The 21,981-nt window shown below is 38.4% G+C and overlaps 1 protein-coding gene across 1 annotated transcript; it reads left to right on the plus strand.

Annotated features, from left to right (window-relative positions):
- The first annotated feature begins 6,598 nt into the window (after nucleotides 1–6,598).
- LOC130930350 (E3 ubiquitin-protein ligase MARCHF2-like) lies at nucleotides 6,599–21,334 on the plus strand. Its single transcript, XM_057858246.1, has 5 exons — nucleotides 6,599–7,329; nucleotides 8,418–8,693; nucleotides 8,818–9,013; nucleotides 14,923–15,132; nucleotides 18,767–21,334. The coding sequence occupies exons 2-5, from the start codon at nucleotides 8,506–8,508 to the stop codon at nucleotides 18,920–18,922; spliced, it is 750 nt and encodes a 249-aa protein (XP_057714229.1). The 5' UTR covers nucleotides 6,599–7,329; nucleotides 8,418–8,505; the 3' UTR covers nucleotides 18,923–21,334.
- The last annotated feature ends 647 nt before the right edge of the window (nucleotides 21,335–21,981 follow it).

Genomic DNA, 21,981 nt, shown 5'->3' on the forward strand with positions numbered 1-21,981 from the left:
TAACAAAGTCCGTAAGGTTTAAAGTTTTTCTTTTAAATTTAACCAGCGTGAATGGTCTCTGAAGGGGTTACTGGGGGTGAGGGGAGGGGAGGGGAAGACATTTAAGTATGTAAGGGAAGCACTTTTTCAATTCTTTTAAAGAATTATTATTACTATATTGATACACAGATAAGGGTGGAGGCAAACTGTAGATGATGTACATTTTTATACAGTAGATGGCAGTATGCACTAAAATTCGCGATTAATAAAAAAAAAAAAAAAAACGAAGAACTTTAACGCGCATGCGCAGATAGCTACCCGATCGCGACCGTCTCTCACGTGACTGCATCACGTCACTTCCTTCAAAGGCTTTACGCTTATAAACGCAAGAGATTCAGACATAAAAATTCACTATTCTTCGATGTCTTTAGGTTGATTAATATTTTTTTATGTCAGAATCTACCACATAAATCACTCTTGCGGCATCGTGACTCAAGTGGGGGCGGTGCTCTACGCGCATGCGCAGAACCAATCGCGGCTTGCCTAAGATTTATTCATGATTAAATAAAGTCTTAAGGTTTTCTTTTTGTGTACACATGAATTGCTTGGATCAGGGTGTACCTCAGATGCCCTACCGATTAAAAAAAATACATTTTAAATGTATTTCGATCATTGAGTCTCTCACATATATGTCTATATCTCCCGTCATCGCTCGGGAGAAAATGGCGTCGATCTGGGCGTGCGCAGTAGCAACCGTCACAATCGATGCACCCGTCACGATCGGGTAATGACAATCAGCGACATCGTTTAACACTGTTTACATTGTTTTAAAAGATAATACAGTATTTAAATATTTTTCTGTAAATATTGATGGACGTCTTAAATCTTGATTAACTCCTTAGCTGCCATGGACAGCATTAACAATCCATTTGAATGGAAGGGTTTGCTGCGAATGAACTTGTGGATTGGACGTCTACTTGTGACAAACTCATTTAAATTAAAGCAGTAATGTGAAATAAGGTTGGCCAACCATGTTTTTGAATAATATCAATGGCTAAATAGTTATAAGCATATTTTCGTTATTTTTTTTAACGCAACCCTTCCAGATTCTTTGTTTTACCCATAGCAACGCCCTTGACAACGAAAATGCTTTTCTTCGGCAACCTTCGGACATCCTCGGAAATTACGTCACACCGGGAAGTGCGAGGGAAGTCCGCCATAGAACAGTATTGTTTGTGAATAATATTGTTGAGAATGATGAAAAGATGACTGGACGTATATCACCTACAATTATTGCGAAAATTTATGGACGCTCAACTTCTTTTGACGTCTTAAATCATAACTGTCGGTCCTTAAATGGTATTAAAATTATTTCGTCATGTTATCGATGCTAGCCTTCTGAACATCTACATTTTACGGAGTAGTAGAAGCAAGGCCGGCCCAGCCTATATGCAGACTATGCAGCTGCTTAGCGCCCCTGACCACTAGGGGGACCCCAATCTGGCAACCTCCTTTTATACGTTGTTAATAGAGCATTGTGAATAATGTGGCCAGGCATGAAAATCTCTCACCTTTAGGCGAAATTCGCCGTTTTGAAGTAAAAAAGGGCGACCTACGTGAATTGCGTAGATCCGAGGAGAAATTCTTTTTGGGAGGAGGGGGGGGGGGGTCGGGAGGTTTTATTTAATTATTATTATTATTATCATCATCATCATGTGATTAACTTAGTACGTAAACTGAGCACTTAAGAAATCGGTTCTTTAAGAAAGTGACACTTGGACAGTCAGCAAATCCTTCTAGATGCTTCGCTGACGAGAACCAATCATCAGCCCAAACTGCGTTCCATTATTCCAATCGCGCGCACTCTTTACGTGTACATGGAGTGCTTGGAGAGCCTTTGGTTGCATTGCAAAGCTGCGAAAACAAAAAGCAGGCCTTATCCAGAGCGGGGCAGACCAGAGCGCAGCATACACACTTACCTGCATTTGCCAGCAGATTGAATTTGGTGTGTAATGCTTTCAATCGTTTTCATATTTTGCGATATAATAAAGTTACTGCCATTCGTTGCAGCTTGCGTTGAACACTGCCAGAGCTAGCCAAATCTCCCGTGAAAAAATAGCTCCCGTTAAATTGGCGTGAAGCTCGTGTATTTAGCGGTAATATTAACGAAGAAACGCACTGTTGAGTCAAATTAAGCGGCATGCTCTTGGATGGAGTGGGGCGCCTCGCATCGCTCCCGTCGTCCGCCTGAGACACGTAATTTTCGGTTGGGACTTGAGCTGACGGCCGGTGTCGGCACAACACCAGCCCGACGAGTGGTGGGAATGACTCTTGCTTCTGAAAGCTTTTCAAAAATACAGGGATCCCTCGTTTTTCGCGGTTAATGGGGACCAGAACCCGCCGCAATAAGTGAAAACCGCGAAGTAGCGCCCCCACCATTTTTTTTTTTGGTGCGTGTTCGATATATTTATTCAGATTTTACATTGGAAAAAAGATACATATACTGTATATAAGACATGTTTTTTCACTTTTTTCACCAAAGTATCATTTATAAATGGTTTTCAAGCACTTCAAAATGTAAGAATTATGATAAGTTTTAAACATGTTACTGCCCCACCGAATTATTTTTAAACAAGAATAAAGTAGTAAGAAAATGCTTGGCTTTATTAAATGCTTCATAGTGAGTCTACTCAAACCCTCTCAGGCTTTGTTAGACGGTGATTGACACATGTGCAAAGTTTTTCTTTTTATATATATTTTTTTTGTTTGAAGCAACTTATTTGATTGAATAATAAAGACACAAATGTTCTAGCCAAAATGTGGCTCAAACGAAAACAACATAACTTCTATGGAAAAATTTGTTTCAATCAAGAAAAATAGTTTTCAAATGCTTTTTTTGTCTCAAATTTATTTTTGCAATCAAAAACAATTTTTTTTGTTGAAGTGACTTTTTTGGGATTAAAAGTATATACTGTATTTTGATTGATGCAACTTTGTTTTTGATAGAAGTAACTTTGTTTTTTGATTGAATAACAAAAACACAAATCTACCTCCATCGTTATTGAGAGAGAAAGAAATTAAGGAAGCTTTAAAACTAAAAGCCACCGGGGAGTCTGTTTTTTTTTTTTTTTTTAATATTTATATTTCATTACATAGACATGCCTCGTAGGGAAAGGAGATTGAGGGATAAAAAAAAGGAGTTGGATGAGGCTGCTAAAGGCAGTGGATACCTCATCAGCTGGGTGAATAGCAGACCTGGTTAGAACAAGTTTGCAAGGATAGTCGGGTATTAAATACGATTATAAACACAATTACAATGTTATTTGTCTATAAGATTTTATGTCATTGCTTTATTAATCATTAGGTGCTAGAGTTGTTAAGTATGGATAATAATGAAAAAATAGTTTTGAGAAAACTACTGTTGGTGGCTCAGTGACCATCTGATGTGGTTTGTTCTCAGATGTACAAGTTGAGGAAGGAAGTTTTGATGCAGAGGTTGAAGGAAGAAAAGAGGCAGACTGACTGAGTCACAGCCAGAAAGTGTTGATGACAGTCTTGATTTCTATTCACTATTGCCCCCTCCCAATTAAAGTATGTCACAGTCGCAGCCAATTATTATCTAAAGCTGGTTAAAATTGAAGTTATGTTGTTTTAAGGTGTATTAAATACTTGTTCATGTGCCCCTTTTGATGTACAAGCACCCGCCCCTCTACCGGTCTCTGCACGGCCCTGCTGAAACACAGTGTGGGTCGACAGAGCTCAATATTTTGTTGGGGTGTACAGTGTACTGGAACATATTTCCTGATTTTCCTCCACACCCTTCTCACCTTTTTAACCCCTGACCCATTTTCATGCCTGTGTGGCGCGCATTGCCGTTTATCTATGCAGACATCCATTTTATTGTCATTACAATCCGGCAACCTGGGGAATGACGTTGAACCTGCTTTGTGATGATTGGTGCTCAAACTTGCTTGGAAAATAGATGCACGAAAATGTCGAAGAGAATTTATCTTTCTGGAGCAGAGAAACAAAAGAAGAAGAAAATCGGAGAAGAAAAGAAACAACACTATCAATTGTATCAAATTGTATCTATCCCTGTTGATGTCGTTGTTGTGCAAGACACTCTGACTTGAACGTTGTTGTCAGCTGAGCTTGTCAATATGTCGTACTGGTAATTGCCATTAGCCGCAGGGCGATGGCCCGGAGCGAATCAAGTAAAGCAGAGCAAGTTGTCACCTGTCGGCAACGGCAAATGTACGGCTTCCGCTGATTGTAGTAAAACGAAAAATTGGCATAATATGCATTTGAAATTTTGGGCCAAAAATATGGGCCCCTTGGCATTATTTTGCTTAGGGCCCCCAAATGGCCCTGAGTAGAAGTAATGTGACAAATGGGGGAGGAATGTAGCAAAAGTGTTGCGATAAATAGAACGCCTCTACCCGATTGGTCCGCGGGGGACGCACAACCGTTTTAGGGTATGCAATCGGGTTTACATTGATTGATTTTGCTCGGTTTACTTGGGAGTTGGGACACATGAACCGTCCACCAGGATGAAAATACGCTCGCTATCGAAGTTCTCTGACTCGAAACTTGTGAACTCTTTAAAAAAGTTTCTTTCACAACTTTTGTTTACCTGTTTACTTTTTTTTAAAGCAATTCAACAACAACAAACAAAGACACTGTACTTACACATATCTACACATTCAAGACAGACATAGAACAGCAAATCAAAAAGAAAACATGTTAACACAAAATAAAGATTATCTAGAGTACAATATGCCAAGTTTTGTCAGGCAAAAGATTCCTGTACACCTTCATCCTCCTCCAGTCCGTGGATCATCACTCGCAACAACAAACATTGGGGTTGCTGGTAGAGAGATTGTAGCACTTGAACATTACAGTAAAGTATAGCTCTGCGCATCATCTTACATAAGGGCCCGTCCGCACCCCCAGGACCTCCCACCCCAAGCTCCGCTCCTGTCTCTCAAAAATGTTAATCTAGTAAAGGGTTTATTTTCAGCTGATGAAACACCATCCGAAATATGATAGAAAAGATTTAATGGAGCCTATTCTTAGCTTAGATTGATTTGAAATAACGGGTATGAAGTATAACAACAGATGTATATCACAGATTCTAACTAGAAATAACAAAATAGTTCAAAGGGGATTTTTATTCCCCCTGAACTCCCAAATTACATACAATGGAAAAGAGCTTGGCTTTTACCATAAAAGTACTGTATCACTCATAAAACCAAGGTTGTATATTTCAATTTTTTGTTTGTTTGTTTGTTTGTTTGTTTGTTTTACATAAGATCAATCCGTCTCTACATTTTTGGGCCAAATTTATTTACTTTAGTGATGTGTGCTATTTCTGTGGAAATTATATTGAAACAATTTAAGTATTTATCATTTCATTGTGTGAAAACCAAACTAGCAGCTGGGAGGGTCATGAGGGTTATTTTTGTTAAGACTCCCTTAAAATTTAAATATGTTAGATGTTACAATACTAACCATAGGGATAATCATTTTCAATATTTAATTCACTTTGTAAATCTTTATGTCTATGTTTTTTAATCCGCAAACCAGTTTTCCAAAACACCCCATTATTTGAATTTTTTTAACCAGAATTGGATTTTACACAGAGATCCATAAAACTAATTAGAAATTGGATATATATATATATATATATATATATATATATATATATATATATATATATATATATATATATATATATAATGCCGCCAGATATCAATTAAGCGAATGCTGAACTTGAGGAGTAATGTTCTGTAATGACAGATCTCAGCTACTCTCAAGTTTAACCAGTTTGCATTATTTTATTGCAATGTTTTTCTTTATTCAGATTTATTTCAAGACTACAGTTACAGTTAGACCTCACTTTGGTTAATACAGTTATTGCAAATTTTGTTTTTTTATCACAATAGGTTTATTTACATTTCAAAAACCAGAAGCCATTCATTTACAAATGTGATTGCACTTTAGTTTACATATTTAAATGTTCAGATATTAAGATTTAAATGAGGCAAAATAACATGTTTTTTTCTCAAACATATTGTTATAATCATTTGTTTCAGATGTACTGTAATTATTTTCTGTCTGTACAAAAATTAATTTGGTGTTCAAAAAGTCTTTTTTCAAACTTGAGTCTTGAAAAAGAGGGGGCCGTCTTATATTCGGGCCTATACAATCTATCTATCTATCTATCTATCTATCTATCTATCTATCTATCTATCTATCTATCTATCTATCTATCTATCTATCTATCTATCTATCTATCTATCTATCTATCTATCTATCTATCTATCTATCTATCTATCTATCTAACTATCTATCTATCTATCTTTATTTAGATGTTGTTTTCCATGAAGCCAATGGTTTAAAAAGGTTTATCTATTCTATTGTATTCTATTCTATTCTATTCTATTCTATTCTATTCTATTCTATTCTATTCTATTCTATTCTATAGTCTACGTGTTGTCACGTATTCTCGATTCGTTTCCTCTTTTTTTATTTTTTTTTTATTTTTATTTTTATTCATTTTTTATTACATAATTACGATTGACCACAGTTGTATACAGTAATACTTGTCAAACACAGTCGTGTTTACAAAGCAGATGACTGCTTTGAAATGTAAGTTTGAATAAAGTTTCTTGGGGGCGGGCAAACAAACAAACAAAACAGGTCGGCTCGCTGAACGTGAATGTGCTACTTCAGTTGCATTAAACAAAAAAAAAAGTTACATATAAGGTATCGCATTTGCGCAAAACATTTGTAGTTTGACGGTAACATTCAGGCATCATCACAGCAAAAGTGATCTCATTGGAACGTGATCATCATAGTACTTTTATCATCTGCCCTCATAAGGGGTGACTTAATGCGTTTCTGATTTTAAAAGGTAACATTTATAGTACACGCGAATTTGGCCTTGAAGGGCATCAGTACAGTTGAAAGACGTCTGAAAACTCCCAGCTCTAGTGACGACTCCGAATGCTGCATGATATCACGTGACTCTCTTGCACAGCTGAGGATGTTGAGGCTTGCCCGATGCTAGCTCGTTAGCTACGCTAGCTTTGTCTGGTAATCCTTGGAGGCACTTTACGCTTTCCTTGACACGTTTTTAATCCAAAACGCCAAGGGGGAACACTCAACGAACAATGGCAGTGTCGCAGGGCGTGATGGATTCTGCTGTGTTACCTCTCACCAACCGCTATTGGTTCGATGTCAATGTCATATTTTGCAACTAGGGCTGACCAGTTAGCTTCCTGTCGTCTGCTGTTTTGCTTTCACACACAAGCCAAGGCCGAACGACAAAGGGGAAGGCTGAAGAGGGTGAGCTGAATTTAAACTTGCCATTTGCTTATGACTATTTGTCAATTTTATTGGTGAAAACGATAAATATTAACGAGCCGATCGACTGCTCGATGTAGTTTTCGTGAAATGAAATTGCATTAGCTTTTGGAGCCTGTTGGTGAGTGACACTGACGTTCGTGTTGTGTCAAATTCTGTCACTGTCAACAGGCTAAGCGCGATTTTACACCTATGGTACACATAAATATACAGTTGCACATAGAAGATGTATACGCATACACACATGTTAATATAAAGTACATGTATGTATGTCATGGACACACTGATTACAACTGTACTGTACAAACAATACAAATCTTAGATCTCTTGCCTCAGTTACAGCAAACTGATTATATTTGTTTAATCAACATAGCCCATTAAAAAACGTGAAATCTCTATTTACTTTGCAAAAACAATTTTCTGACATTATTCAAAACAGTTACTCGACCAGAATCTTTTTTAGCATTTTCGGTAGTCTATTTAAAAATAATTTCCTGTTATCGTGGAGAGGGATGGTATTTTTTTCTTCTCCTTAATGTATTTGCTGCCCAAATCATTCACTACCAAACATGATGTCGCAGGATATCCCCTTTTTTTCAGGGGCCACAGAATATTGTGTTGTTTGGCTACATGAACACAGAACTTAACAAAAAGAAAGGTTATTAGATTCCCATCTTTCATTAAAAAACTACTCTTTGGTCCTTTAGTTATGAGCAGTTAAGCATTCTTTGGCAGTGAATGAGTTAAATGTAAGTGTGTTTGCACACAGTTTTGTTTAAAATAATTAAACTCACCACAGCTGTAAAGTTTTATCAAATCAATTACATTATTATTGCATTATTATTATTTTTTTACGTATTGTAACGTATTATTTACTATGGTGTTTAAATTATTAATAATTTAACAACCTATAAACATGTTTTATCACAAGAAAACATGAGTAGCACAATTGTCTCGCCAGGTTTGTGGTTTTATGACAAATACGACTATGCAAATTCAACTTAAGGACCATCTTATTCATGTATATTACATTAAAATGTTAATGTCATCCATGTGATGTCATTGTTCAGTAGGTGGACAGGGGCTGAGAATCAGCTTTTGAACCACTACAGACTCTTCTCGCCTCTGGTCTTCCTCCCTGTCAACCCCAGCAGAGCCATGTCATCATCATCAGGGTGCTGCCACCTCCCTGGCTCTCTATGTGATTATTCAGGGAACACAGAATCAGAGTCCTCGAAGGATTCCGAAGAGTCTGATTCAACTGCACAGGCTCAGTACATTGCCAAGGTTACGGCGAAAGATGGCCACCCACTCTCCACCATTGTTAAAGCTGTGAGCCTGCAAAGGTAAGCGCAGGAATATGGCGGCCTTGTTAAGATGTCAAATAATTCTAACAAAAACTGCCTCTTTATAACGTGTCCGTAGTGATTAGTTAATTCTAACAAAAAATGATTTTTATACTGTCCTCAGTGATGTGGGCATGTGCCGGATTTGCCATGAAGGCGGTGGAGGAGAGACGCTGCTTTCTCCGTGCGAATGCACTGGCACGCTAGGGAAAGTGCACAAGAGCTGCTTGGAGAAGTGGCTGTCTTCCTCCAATACAAGCTACTGTGAACTTTGCCACACCGAGTTCACCATTGAGCGGAGGCCACAACCCCTCACACAGGTCAGAAGGATTTTAGCTATTAGGTCAGAGAACACTCATTTATTGTGTCTTGGATGTTGCAGTCCCATTAACATAGAAAATTGCTTAAAAATCAACGATGAGGTGGTTGTCAATATAGTGGGGTTTAATGGCAAATTCTTTTTATTAATTACATTTGAGTTCTTGTCAGTGATGAAAGCGGTCTGGAATGGTGCTATGAACTAGGGCTGAACGATATTTGAAAAAACTGACATTGCGACTTCTTGAGCGTTTGCAATATCTTGGGATATACAGTGGTATGAAAAAGTATCTGAACCTTTTGGAATTTATCACATTTCTGCATAAAATCACTATCAAATATGATCTGATCTTTGTCAAAATCACACAGATGAAAAAACTGTCAGCTTTAACTAAAATCCCCCAAACATTAAGAGGTTTTCATGTTTTAATGAGGCTAGTGTGCAAACAATGATAGAAGGGGGGAAAAATAAGTGAACACTCACATTAAATATTTTGTGGCCTCATCTTTGGCAGCAATACCTTCAACCAGACGCTTCCTGTAGCTGCAGATCAGTCTGGCAGGACTAATCTTGGCCCATTGTTCTCTACAAAACTGCTCTAGTTCAGTCAGATTCCGGGGATGTCTGCCATGAATCGCCGTCTTTAGGTCATGCCACAGCACCCAATAGGGTTAAAGTCTGGACGTTGACTTGGCCACTCCAGAACGTGTATTTTGCACCTCATACCCTCTGTGAAGTATGGGGGTGGGTCATGCTGTGGGGCTGTTTCGCTTCCAAAGGCCCTGGGAACCTTGTTAGGGTGCATGGCATCATGAATGCTTTGAAATACCAGGACATTTTAAATCAAAATCTGTTGCCCTCTCCCCGAAAGCTGAAGATGGGTTGTCACTGGGTCTTTCACCAAGACAATGACCCTAAACATATGGCCAAATCTACACAGAAATGGTTCACCAGACACAAAATCAAGCTCCTCCCATGGCTATCTCAGTCCCCAGACCTCAACCCCATTGAAAACCTGTGGGGTGAGCTGAAGAGGAGAGTACAGAGGAGAGGACCTAGGTCTCTGGATGATTTAGAGAGATTCTGCAAAGAGGAATGGCTGAAGATCCCTCTTTCTGTCTTTTCCCATCTTGTGAAACATTATAGGAGAAGATTAGGTGCTGTTTTGTTGGCAAAAGGGGGTTGTACAAAGTATTAAAGCTGTAATGTGAAGTAATTTCATAACATGCCAAATAGGGTCACAATTAAAGTAATTAAACATTGTCCAACAAATAAAGCATGAAAAAATAGTTTATATGTTGTATATTTGACAAAATAATCGCGTTTCCGAAGTTCGAGCCTGAAAGGGGACGAACCCGGAAGTGATACGTCACACCGAGAACAGCGATGGCAACGCTCCATACGGCCGCTATACAAAGCCCTTCAAACAATGATTCAAACAGCGATATAAGCGATAGATCGAGCGCAAGGGAGGAGATCCAAGTTTTTGAAGAGTTGGAGGAAGAGGAGGAGGTTGGAATTTTATGTTGGACCGTACATGGGATATTAGCCAGAAGCTAATCAGGATGCAAACTATGTGCTCAGACTACTTGACATGGAATGGAGACAAGACCCATCGAGATTACAAGATTGGTAAGATATAGGCTGTTATTATTTTCATGATTTGAAGATGCAGGCATTTGCACATAATTTTATGTTTTTGTCTATTTGATGACATTGTTTAAAAAAATAGTAATCAGACTGCATGTTCATTTTGGCAGATCCGGCAGCGCTCATGCATGTAAAATAATAACATAAAAACGTTGGGGGGGGGGGTGAGTCGTTGATAGCTTTCTCCACTTTATTGTGGCAACAAGAAGAAAACAAAATAATAGCGGACTGCCGCCACATTCGACCGCGATGTTTTGCTTCTCGCTCATCTCAGCCTCGCGTGGTACTACCAGCTACTAGTACTTCCAGTCCCAGCGTCTCTTAAACGGATCATGCATAGTGTCTTGTTATGAGCGTTTTGTTGACAAAGGTATCGAACACACGACGTGCTTACAACTTTGTTTCTTTATTAACACATGGAGCTAACAGTAGCTGGGGCTTTCGGCAGTAAGTGGCGTCTAATGGCGTGAGGAAATGTAGTTTTTTCACACAAGCGAACGGATTACAAAGCACCACTTCAGTGTTGTCCCGAGACTACATTTCCCATGATTAACTGCGTGACTTGAGCCGCTCTCTGATTCGCTGCGAGATTGACTCAATGCCAACACGCTTGCTGTCACCTGTCAGCGGCTCTCGCGAAACATAAACTAGAAGGCTATCAAGCGATCACCATGAAAGAAACGCCTCTACAAATGCAATGCAATGCTTGAAGCATGCAGGTGGAAATATATAATACAAATACAAATAAATGTGCACAAACTCACCGGCGTTGTAAACCTGCCGCTGTCAACGCTCTGGGAGGTCGCATTTCACAGCATTCTGCCACGGTCGGTCCTCCTCGCCAGCTGTTTGCTCGCCATTCACGCTCGTTTGCATTTGATCGCTAGTCTGATACACTCCCGCTTTTTCGGTGAGTTCTTTTGTGTTTATTCGTTATTTGATTGTTTTTGTTCACCACTGTAAATAAGAGCACTGAAGCAATAGGTGTAAGTCACCATTTCTGTTCAACTCGTTTTCTCCTGTTTTGTTTAGCGTAAGAAGCTAGGTTAGTGGCAGTCTTTTTTTTGTTCTTTTTCATGATCAGGGTTTAGTTAGCGGGTGGGGTTCAAGTGTAGATTCCTTTTGTTTGTTGTTTTGGCCTGGGCTTACCCTGAAGCCGCGCTTCATCCACATTTTGTGCAAATTCATTGCGAGTTTGATTGTTGTGTAAATAAATTTGTGCCACTTGTGAAATTGTGTGGCTCGTTTTATGTTACGCTCTTCGCGAGCCGTCCTTGGGACGTAACACTAGCGAACACAACAACAACTATGCCACGACTATTGCCACGAGTTGGCTTTCGGCTAACGTCGCTAGCTTCTACTGTACATTCCACAACAGTTGGCAGCTCTGCTTTGACAAAGTCATCAGTCATCTATCCAAAAAATCACACTTACTTTTTGGCAAATACTTGATCATAAGCAGACCGGTTAAGGAAGCAGGCATCTTCGAAGTGTTTGCAGCAGAGAAGACTACTTGGTGATGGCGTGAAATTAATTCGCTTCGTGCGAACGAAAGATGTCCATTTACGTGCCCTGCTATCCTTTGGCCACTCATACAACTTTTTGTTTGAGTGAGAACAAAACATCGCCACACACCGCTGTGGGATCTTACCGAGAAGCAATGCAACAAACAATACTGTTCTATGGCGGACTTCCCTCGCACTTCCCGGTGTGACGTAATTTCCGAAGATTTCCGAAGATTGCCGAAGAAAAGCATTTTCGTTGTCAAGGGCGTTGCTATGTGTTAAACAAAGAATCTGGAAGGGTTGCGTAAAAAAAAAAAAAGAAAATATGCTTATAATTGTTTAACCATTGATATTATTAAAAAAAAAAAATGGTTGGCCAACCTTAGTTCACATTTCCCCTTTAACACCAGGGGTGCTAATAATTGTGACACACATTATTTGATGTCAAACAATTATTTCTTTATGTGGGACTTTTTTCCCACTGAATAAATGCACTTTTGTTGAAGGTTTCCATTAAGGTCCCATATTATTTAGAAAAAAAAATTATTAGAGGCTAAAAAACACATAATTATTATAAATCCAATAATTATGGAGGGCACTGTCGTTTCAACCGTCTGACAGACGGCCTCAGGTTTTCCTGCAAAACATCCTGATAAACTTTAATTCATTCTACCATTAATGATTACAAATTATCCAGGCCCTGAGGAAGCAAACAGCCCCAAATCCTGATGCTCTCTCCACCATGCTTCACGGTGGGGATGAGGTGTTGATGTTGGAGAGTTGTTCCAATTTTCTTCCACACATGACATTGTGTGTTACTCCTAAACAATTTAACTCTGGTTTCATCAGTCCGCAAAATATTTTGCCAAAACGTCTGTGACCTGTCCAAGTGCCTTTTTGCGAACATTAAACGAGCAACAATTTTTTTTTTAGACATCAGTGGGTTCCTCTGTGGAGTTCTCACATGAACACAATTCTTGGCCTTAGTTTTACATATAGTTGATGTGTGCACAGACATATTGGACTGCGAGGGACACTCTAGGGTTATTTTCTTTACCACTCTGAGTATTCTGCGCTGAACTCTTGGCATCATCTTTGGTGGACGGCCACTCCTTGGGAGAGAAGCGACAGTGCCAAACTCTCCATTTGTAGACAACTTCTCTGACTGTCGATTGATAAACATCCAGATTTTTAGAGATGGTTTTGTATACTTTCCCAGCTTTATACAAATAAAAAATCCTTCATCGCAGGTCTTCAGACTGCTCTTTTGACCGAGCCATGACGCACATCAGACAACACCTCTCATCAGGACAATTTGTACTTAACTCTTAACTATTTAAAAAAAAAAAAAAAAAAAAACTTCAAACCACTCATCAGTGATTGGGCACACACCTGACATAAATTGTTTGGTACAAATGGTTTCAATCGCTCTTTAATGTCCTTAATCAGAGGGTTCACTTATTTTTCCCCCTTCTGTAATTGTTTGCATGCTATCCTCATTAAAACGGACAGATCCAGTTGAGACCTGTTTAATGGGGATGAACCTAAAAAAAATTCAGCTGCTGATTTGACGACGGCTCTTCTCTTCACACTTGCAAAAACATTGTAAACCATTAAAAAAACTAGTTATGTTCCTTGCTCCTCCTTTAATGAGGAAATTGCTTCATTTGTATTTCAGACAAAACTTTTGGAATTGGCCGATCCACAAAAAGCATTTTGCATTCAGCAGTAATGTTTAAACAAATAGTGGCTTCCTAGTCACCTCTGAAGCTCCTGCCTCTTTGTCCTGATTGGCTTGCCAGCAAAAGGCGACTGATCCACATTAAGCCACAGTATGATGTATTGGTTTGTGGAAGGGCAAAAACATTTGCTCATCATTTGCCGTCAAAAAAAAAAACAACTTTTTGTGACGTTCTTTGCTGTTTTAATGAGAAAATTAAGCATATTCCTGACAAAACTTCAGAAATAGATCTATCTACAAGTGCAACTGCTTTGCACTCTGACATTGTAGTCAACCATAGTTGCTTCATGGTCATTTCTGCAGCTCTTGCCTTGTTCTCCTGATTGGCTCGAACATCAAATGACCGGGGAAGTGGTTGGACAATTGAGGTTTGAAAGACTGTACTATATGATGAATCAGGAAGTACCGTCTTGCTTGCAAGGCAAACATGACATTATATATAGCAGAAACGATACTAAATGTATTATTGTCATCATTTTATATTGCCACTGTTGTCATTTATTAGGCTATCTATTCTGACTCTTAACTACAATGAGGAGTTGGTACCTATCTGCAGTTGTGAGGAACAATCTTTAGATGTCATTGATTAAAAAAACCACAAAAAAAACACCAATAATTTCATAAGGCACCACACGACCCATACTCTCATGGTGCATTATGAAAGAAAGAGTTCATGAAAATCAATATACAGCAAGGTGAACACAAAAAGCTATTTCTAATCTAGAACAAAAGAACTGGCTTCTAACAACAGCAAAAAAATCACATAATTACCATAATCTTTCACAAAAGGTCACCGCAAGGCATGCTGGGATTTCCAGTGTCAAATCGTGTAGTGAAATGACGCATCCCAAAACAAGTGGAAATAGCAGTGTTCAATAAAACAGCAAGATATGAAAGCTACACAGAATACAGACAACCCCATTTTTAACATGACAGTGTTAATAATAATCCGTTGGGTCTGACAACCATTGAGTAATGATATAAGACGACTTACTGGATTTGCATGTCCTTCAGTGGCTGAGGGACCCGGGGCCCCGCAGCGAGAAGCGGACGCTGTTGTGTGACATGGCCTGCTTTCTGCTCATCACACCACTGGCGGCAATCTCAGGTTGGCTGTGTCTGCGCGGTGCTCAGGACCACCTGCAGCTCAAGAGCAGACTGGAAGCTGTCGGCCTAATTGCACTCACAATTGCCCTCTTCACCATCTACATCCTCTGGACACTGGTAATAAGTATTCTTAGGCGTGGTTCAGACCGCAGGCCTGGATGCACAATTCCAAGTTTTCTTCATGTATTTTTTTTTCCCCACGTGCCCGTTCAGTCTGTGTTTTTCCATTGAGCCCGTTCAAGTATCACGCATGCACACTAAATCGCAGTCCGACACACGCTGAGCAACCTGACTCGCATGCGCAGAAGCATAAAAATAAATGACTACACATGCTGCCCCTACGTTATTCTTGACCATATTTTGATTTCCAAAAAGAGGACACAAATAACAGACATCTTCGTTTACTCTTATATTCAAAGTATATGTGCATTGATTGAACGCATGCATGCACTGTGTGTGCATCACGCACACACATACGTTCAGTTTGCACCGACTCCTGGCCATGTAGGCAATATTGAAATATTGCTCATTTGGCTCACCAAATGAAAGAAAACCAACAACAACAACAACAGTGATGCACAGCTCCATTGCTGCTCTCCTCACACCCTCTCTCTCTTTGCTGACGTAATTGCTGCATGAATTCCGATTTGTGAGAGTTCAGACCGCCGCCACATTTTGAAAAATGTGTCCCAGATTGGATTTTAACCACGAAAGTGACCTAGATCGGAGTTGAAATGGTCCACTTCTATGCAACGTGTCTCGTTCAGACCGTCAAATTAATGCCTCACTCGAGTTGGGATAACATGAAAAAATCGGATTTGTCATCTGATTTTTTGGGCGTGTCCGTTCAGACTGTCCTGGTCCATTAAGCCCGTTCAAGTATTACGCATACACACTAATTCGCAGTCCGACACACGCTGAGCATACTGACCCGCATGCGCAGAAGCATCAAAATATATGACAAAACATGCTGGCTGTACGTCATTCCAGGGTGATCATATTTTGATTTCCTAAGAGCGGACACAAATAAGACGTAAATCGTAGACTTTTCTATCAGTTGACGAGACAGCTCCCTCAGACATTGCACCACGGCTTCCCTTAGGGAGCCAGACAAGACAGAGCGTCGCGGCAGCTTTCACTGCAATAAACTCAAACACGCTGCGTTCTAACACCGGATTTAGGTGGAAAAGGGTCGGAAGTTTTAGTGCATACAAGCAGGCAGGGGTATCTCAAGATTGATTTGGCTGAGGATTCAAGGCAATTATTGTATAAAATTGCGCCATGCATACACTTTAAAAAGTTTTGAAAAAAAATGAAATGAATGGAAAAAATTAACGTAACTTTAGCTTGAAATATTTATGTAAAACGAATGATAACTGCCCGTTTTTTTGTTTTTAACCAATCTAGACTGTTTGACGTTCATATCTATAGAAACTGCGTGATTTACTCATTTATTTACAAGAATTTCCAACTTAAAAAACTCTTTGTTTTGTGATGGCCACCATGTTGGATTTTGTATCTATACACGATAGCGTAACTTTACGTTCAAATATTCCGGTAATTTTCGGCCAAGTGCCTGTTTTTTGGCAAAATAATACTAGTAATTTAGACATTTCTGCGTCCATACAAAAATGGGCATTTATGTGTTTTTATTTTATGTAACAACTTAATCTAAAAACGACTAGGGCTATAATAGCCGGCAAGTCGTGCTGAGGCAATAGTGACATCGGAATTCAATCTAAATACATTGCGATTGTGTATAGAAAAATGCAAATTTCCTTTTGTTGAGTAAAATTAAGATGATTCTGCATGCTTTCCTCGTGTATTTTCTGGTATTTAAAAAAAGTTGCTATTTCAGGAAAAAAAAATATTTGTTAAATATTGCTGTTGGGCTTGAAAATATAGGTGATTATCTCTGCATTTGGTGATTTTTGTTTAGCATTTAGCGTAAAATCTGAGAATTTTATAGTAATTTTAAGTTTTGTTATATAAAAAAAAAAAAAAAATCCTGATATATTTTTTTTTTATGCTAAAATGTAAAGAATATAGCTCAACTTCGGAGGTTAAACACTAGAGATTTCCAAATATCGGCGCTGATAATTGGCCCAGCCCATATTTAGAAATTTGACATCTCTTCTAATTTTCTAATCTTAAAAAAATATCTATTATCTTTTTTTTTTTTTTTTTTCTTTTAGTCCGACCGGCCGATATGAAAAAAATCAATATAAAACTGGGTTATTTCAGCTTAGATGCCTCTCTCTCCTGCATCAGTATTCACCGCGTCCTCTGATCCTACTAACTTACTTACTTTATAAAATCTCTGGAAGCAAGTTTTTATTTGCATTTACTAGAGATAATGCCGAGCCTGAGAACTCCGTGTATTTTTGTTGTATTGTATTTTCTGAGGAAAAATTTCAGAGAGCTATTTATTTAAGCCTTTATTCAAATTTATAAAAGATGTTTTTGAGTCAAGGAAATTTAGGCACTTCTGGAGCTATTATTTTCTATTTGTGTGATTCAATAAACATGCTTTAGGCATTTCAATGAAGTTTAGTGTTTGCATAATTCAATTTTCTTACTGCAAATGTATATCGGCTCAAAAAAAGTTATCTGCCTGTCTAACTACTAATATAGTATATAGTATTGTATAAGTCTTGAAAAACCCATATTGGTCGATCTCTATTAAACACTTGGGCAATTTTTGTTTCCATTTCAAGCTGTGTCAGTTCCTCATTGCTTAGAATTGCACTGCTTACGAAGTAGAAATCACAATTTTTTTTCAAATTTGTGTTTCCATTTGGTCAACAATATCATTACAGCTTTTCTCAAAATATTGTGACATAATTTTGAGGCTTATTGCCCGCCCCTACAGGGCAACATAGCCACATTCCCATCGTTCGATCGCTGTCAGCGCATCCCAATCAAAATGAATTCGACGTCTGTTGCTGTCAGTGACATGATCATTCAAAATTTGTGGTGTCACTGTGATGATACAAATTTAACGTCCACTAACCACCAGTGTTTTTTTTTAGTGCTTCAACGATTAATCGATTAACTCGAGTAATTCGATCAGAAAAAAGCCTCGAAACAAATTTGAGTATTCGGTTAATTAGAGTGGCGTTGTAGTGGTTTATTTTGGAAGTGTTTGGATTTAGTTTTGTTGATTGGGTTGGAAACACTGCCCTCTAGTGGAAACCGTGAATATGACATGAAACATTTAACATGGTTGAATCCAGCTGCTTCCTGTTAAGACCAAGATAAGGAAAGTGTTTGTTTGAGCTTTTTTTTTTTTTTTTTAATGCATTCGTCATTTAGTATATAGGTATATTTAGCTGTTTTTGTGTGGGGTTATGTGTTTGAACGATTTGTTAAGAGCATTGTAAAACAACATTAGCATTTTATAACATTTAAGCTAGCGAACTTTTGCTATGCAAGTTAGCCAATTGTTCTTTTGTTGTACTTAGATCCTCATGTATTTTTGATGGCGTTTGAAGCTAATCTCAGGTATTTTAATTTTTAAATGAAAGTGCAATTCTGCATAGTTTGAAGAAACACTGGGGAATTTTGTTATTCGCATTTAATACTCTTTTGAAAGTACACTCTTAGCAAGCCTTTGCATCAAATGTTCGTAATCCGATTAATTGATTATTCGAACTAACTAGTTGATAGATTAACGACTACTAAAATAATCGATAGCTGCAGCCCTTGTGATTTTACTTTACCGATGACATTTTTCCGTCTTGTTTTCCAGGTTTCATTTCGATACCATTGCCAGCTGTACTCAGAGTGGAGGAGGACCAATCAGAAAGTGCGCCTGCTCATGCCTGACATGAAAAGCTCACTCACCTCCCAAAGTTCTGTGCCGACCAAGTCGACGAAGAAAATGACTGATGAGACCATCGTATGAGTGTGGCTTGGCGGCCAAGGGAATATTTAAATGAAGCCAGCCTAAGCACTCGCAAAAAACAAACAAAAAAACCCCACAAAAAAATCATTAACGAACCTTTGCACTTCATATGGACCATTTGGATTGGGGAGGACTACTTTCTCCCGATTTTGTCTTTGTATTGAAGCACTTGATGTTAACTACTACAGTATTGGCTGGCCACAAATGTGGTTTTTGGATGAACTCATGCCTGAGTCACAATGGATTGGAAAACGTCTTGTCTGGACCGCTGGTGCTGAAACGTCAACGTCTGGGGGGAAAAAAACCGAGATGAACTAACCAGCCCGGCCTTAAGTCTGACAAAGGTATGAAATACTAAGACACAAGCTAATGTAGCAGGATATAACTGACAGCATGCTACAACAGTATAATATGAACTTTCACTACCTATAATTCCCCACACGCACCTTCACAATGTATTTAGCCGTTTTCAAATGAGGGGCAACCTTATCTGGGCATGACCTGGATTATTAATTTCAGTCTGCTGAGTTTTAAACTGTAAGTGGATAACCTATGCCCTCTATTACACACACTTGCAGAATGAGTGATTCGTCTCTCAAATTGTATTTATAGTCCCCAATTGAACCTTTGTGTTCCAGTATGTGTTCATTCTTGCTATGTATTTAACGAAAAAACTGGGACAGTAAAGCCTTTACCACTTGAATGTTGCCAATTGGTAAGTTAAGGAGGACTGACGTAATCATTATTTCACATTTTTGCAAGTGCAAATAGTATTTCTGAATTTTGAGAGACAATTAGCGCCACCTATTGCATTTTGTGCAATCCAACATCCTTATTTTGCAGCTTTAAACATCTGCTTTAGAGTACATTTATTTGAATCACTTCATTTTCATTTGTGTGGTTATCCTCACGTTAGATGTTTTGTACCAAATTGTGATCACAATCACCTGTAATCATATTTTTTCAGTTTTTTTCCCCATTTGACTAATACTAATCTCATCACTTGTTATAAAGTTCCCATCACTACATTTTATTTTGCACATTACAATCCTTTATGGCCAGACATGTTTGTGGTCTGCAGTGATGTGCAAGCAAGTTAGATTATCTTTCAAAATAATGGCTTTTTATGCTTCTACATTTTTACTGTCCATTTTTTCCAATATGGGGGTTGAAACAAGTATTTGTGAATATTCTTGTCAGAGGGAAACTGTTTTACACCAATTAGTCGACCCTAGTATGAGATGTGAACTCCACACATTCAATAAATGTGAACCGGCACAGCAAAATGAGTCATAGTGAGAGATTTTTTAAAAGTGAGCATTTTGTTATAATCATGACAAGAACAATCTCTATTTTCCAAAGACATATCAAGCATACAATTGCTGAGAAATTGCGATTTGAAGTTGGGTAGTCCGTGTTTCTTGAAATTTCCGGAATGAGGAGAAAAAACAAGACTCTCAAAACTTTTTGACCACAGTTCACTTATCTATAGCAAGCAGTATGTTAATGAGGCAGGAATCAGGCCATACTGAAGAACAATTTATTGTATGATTCAGCCATAAAATAATAACTTGAATGTATTTAATTATACTTTTAAAATCATTCAGAAACAGTGCCATTGAACCTAAACAACTGAGATTTCTTGAGTAATAGAAACCTGAACCGCTTTACGTCCTTTATCAAGTATGTTTATACTAGTTCACTCCACAAATTGCAAACCGACACGATTCAGATTGTCGGCAATTTGTGTCATTCAAAGACATTTTTTCATGTCTTTTTTTTAACCTTGAGAATCCATACAAAGTGTTTCGAAAAAGTCACATAGCATGTTTTCCAACCTTAGACTCGGTATCCCTCAATGCACTGACACATGAAAATAGACCAATAAGAAGCCATTATACAGTGGTACCTCTACATACGAAGTTCATTCATTCCAGGACCTTGTTTGTACGTCGAAATGGTCATATGTCAAGCAAGATTTTCCCATTAGAGTACATTATAATCCCATTGATTCGGTCGACAGCCTGAAAACCTACACTAAATCCTTAATAAATGCTGCTGGTACTATTGTAAATTCACCCCTTTGCAAAAAGTATGGAATCACCAGTCTCGGACGAGCACTCACTCAGGCATTTTATCATGTAGAACAAACTCCGATAAAGAGCTTGAGAAAAATAATGAATTGATTCAAAAGTGCAACTCTTAAGCATTCAGAAACACTAAAAGAAATGAATAAAAAACACTGTGGTGGTCAGTAAATTTTACTTTTATAGAGCAAGTGCAGGGAAATATATATGGAATCTCTCCATTCTGAGGAAAAAAATATGGAATCGTGAGAAACAAACAAAGAAATAACAATTTTTTAAAAATCTGTTGTATTTAGTAGCACCACCTCTGGCTTTTATGACAGCTTGCAGTCTCTGAGGCATGGACCTGATGAGTATTCTTCATCAATTTGGTGCTAACTCTCGTTGATTGCAGTTGCCAGATTATCCTTGCAGGTCGGAGCCTTGCTGTGGACCATTTTTTTCCATTTCTACCACAGGTTTTCAATAGGGTTGAGATCTGGGCTATTTGCAGGCCATGACATTGACTGGATGAGTCTTTCTACAAAGAATGCCTTAACAGTTTTAGCATATTCTCAATTTTAACATTTTCAATTGAAGGGATAAGAAGGATAAGAAAGCTGTCTAAAATTTCAATGTAAACTTGTGCATTTATTGAAGATTTAACCACAGCCATCTCCCCAGTGCCTTTGCCTGACATGCAGCCCATTATAATCAAGGACTAAGGTAGTTTTGTTTTCTTCAGGCAGTCAAGAGTCAAAAATATGCATTGGACAAGGTGATGATGCTGGAACTTTTGTTTGGTGCTATTCCAGTGAGATTTACAAAGATGACTGCCTGAAGAAAACATCAAAATTCCCTCAGTCGTTGATGATATGGGGCTGCATGGCAGGCAAAGGCACTGGGGAGATGGCTGTGGTTAAATCTTCAATTTTAGTTTAGTTTACATTGAAATTTTAGACAAATTTATTATCCCTTCAATTGAAAATGTCA

The sequence above is a fragment of the Corythoichthys intestinalis genome, chromosome 14 (assembly GCF_030265065.1).
Source record: "Corythoichthys intestinalis isolate RoL2023-P3 chromosome 14, ASM3026506v1, whole genome shotgun sequence".
Lineage (NCBI taxonomy): Eukaryota > Metazoa > Chordata > Actinopteri > Syngnathiformes > Syngnathidae > Corythoichthys > Corythoichthys intestinalis.

Coding starts and splice junctions, on each gene's coding strand:
- LOC130930350 (XM_057858246.1), top strand. CDS start 8,506: ATGTCATCATCATCAGGGTGCTGCCACCTCCCTGGCTCTCTATGTGAT. Junction 8,694..8,817: donor AAAGCTGTGAGCCTGCAAAG/GTAAGCGCAGGA, acceptor TACTGTCCTCAG/TGATGTGGGCATGTGCCGGA. Junction 9,014..14,922: donor GGCCACAACCCCTCACACAG/GTCAGAAGGATT, acceptor CATGTCCTTCAG/TGGCTGAGGGACCCGGGGCC.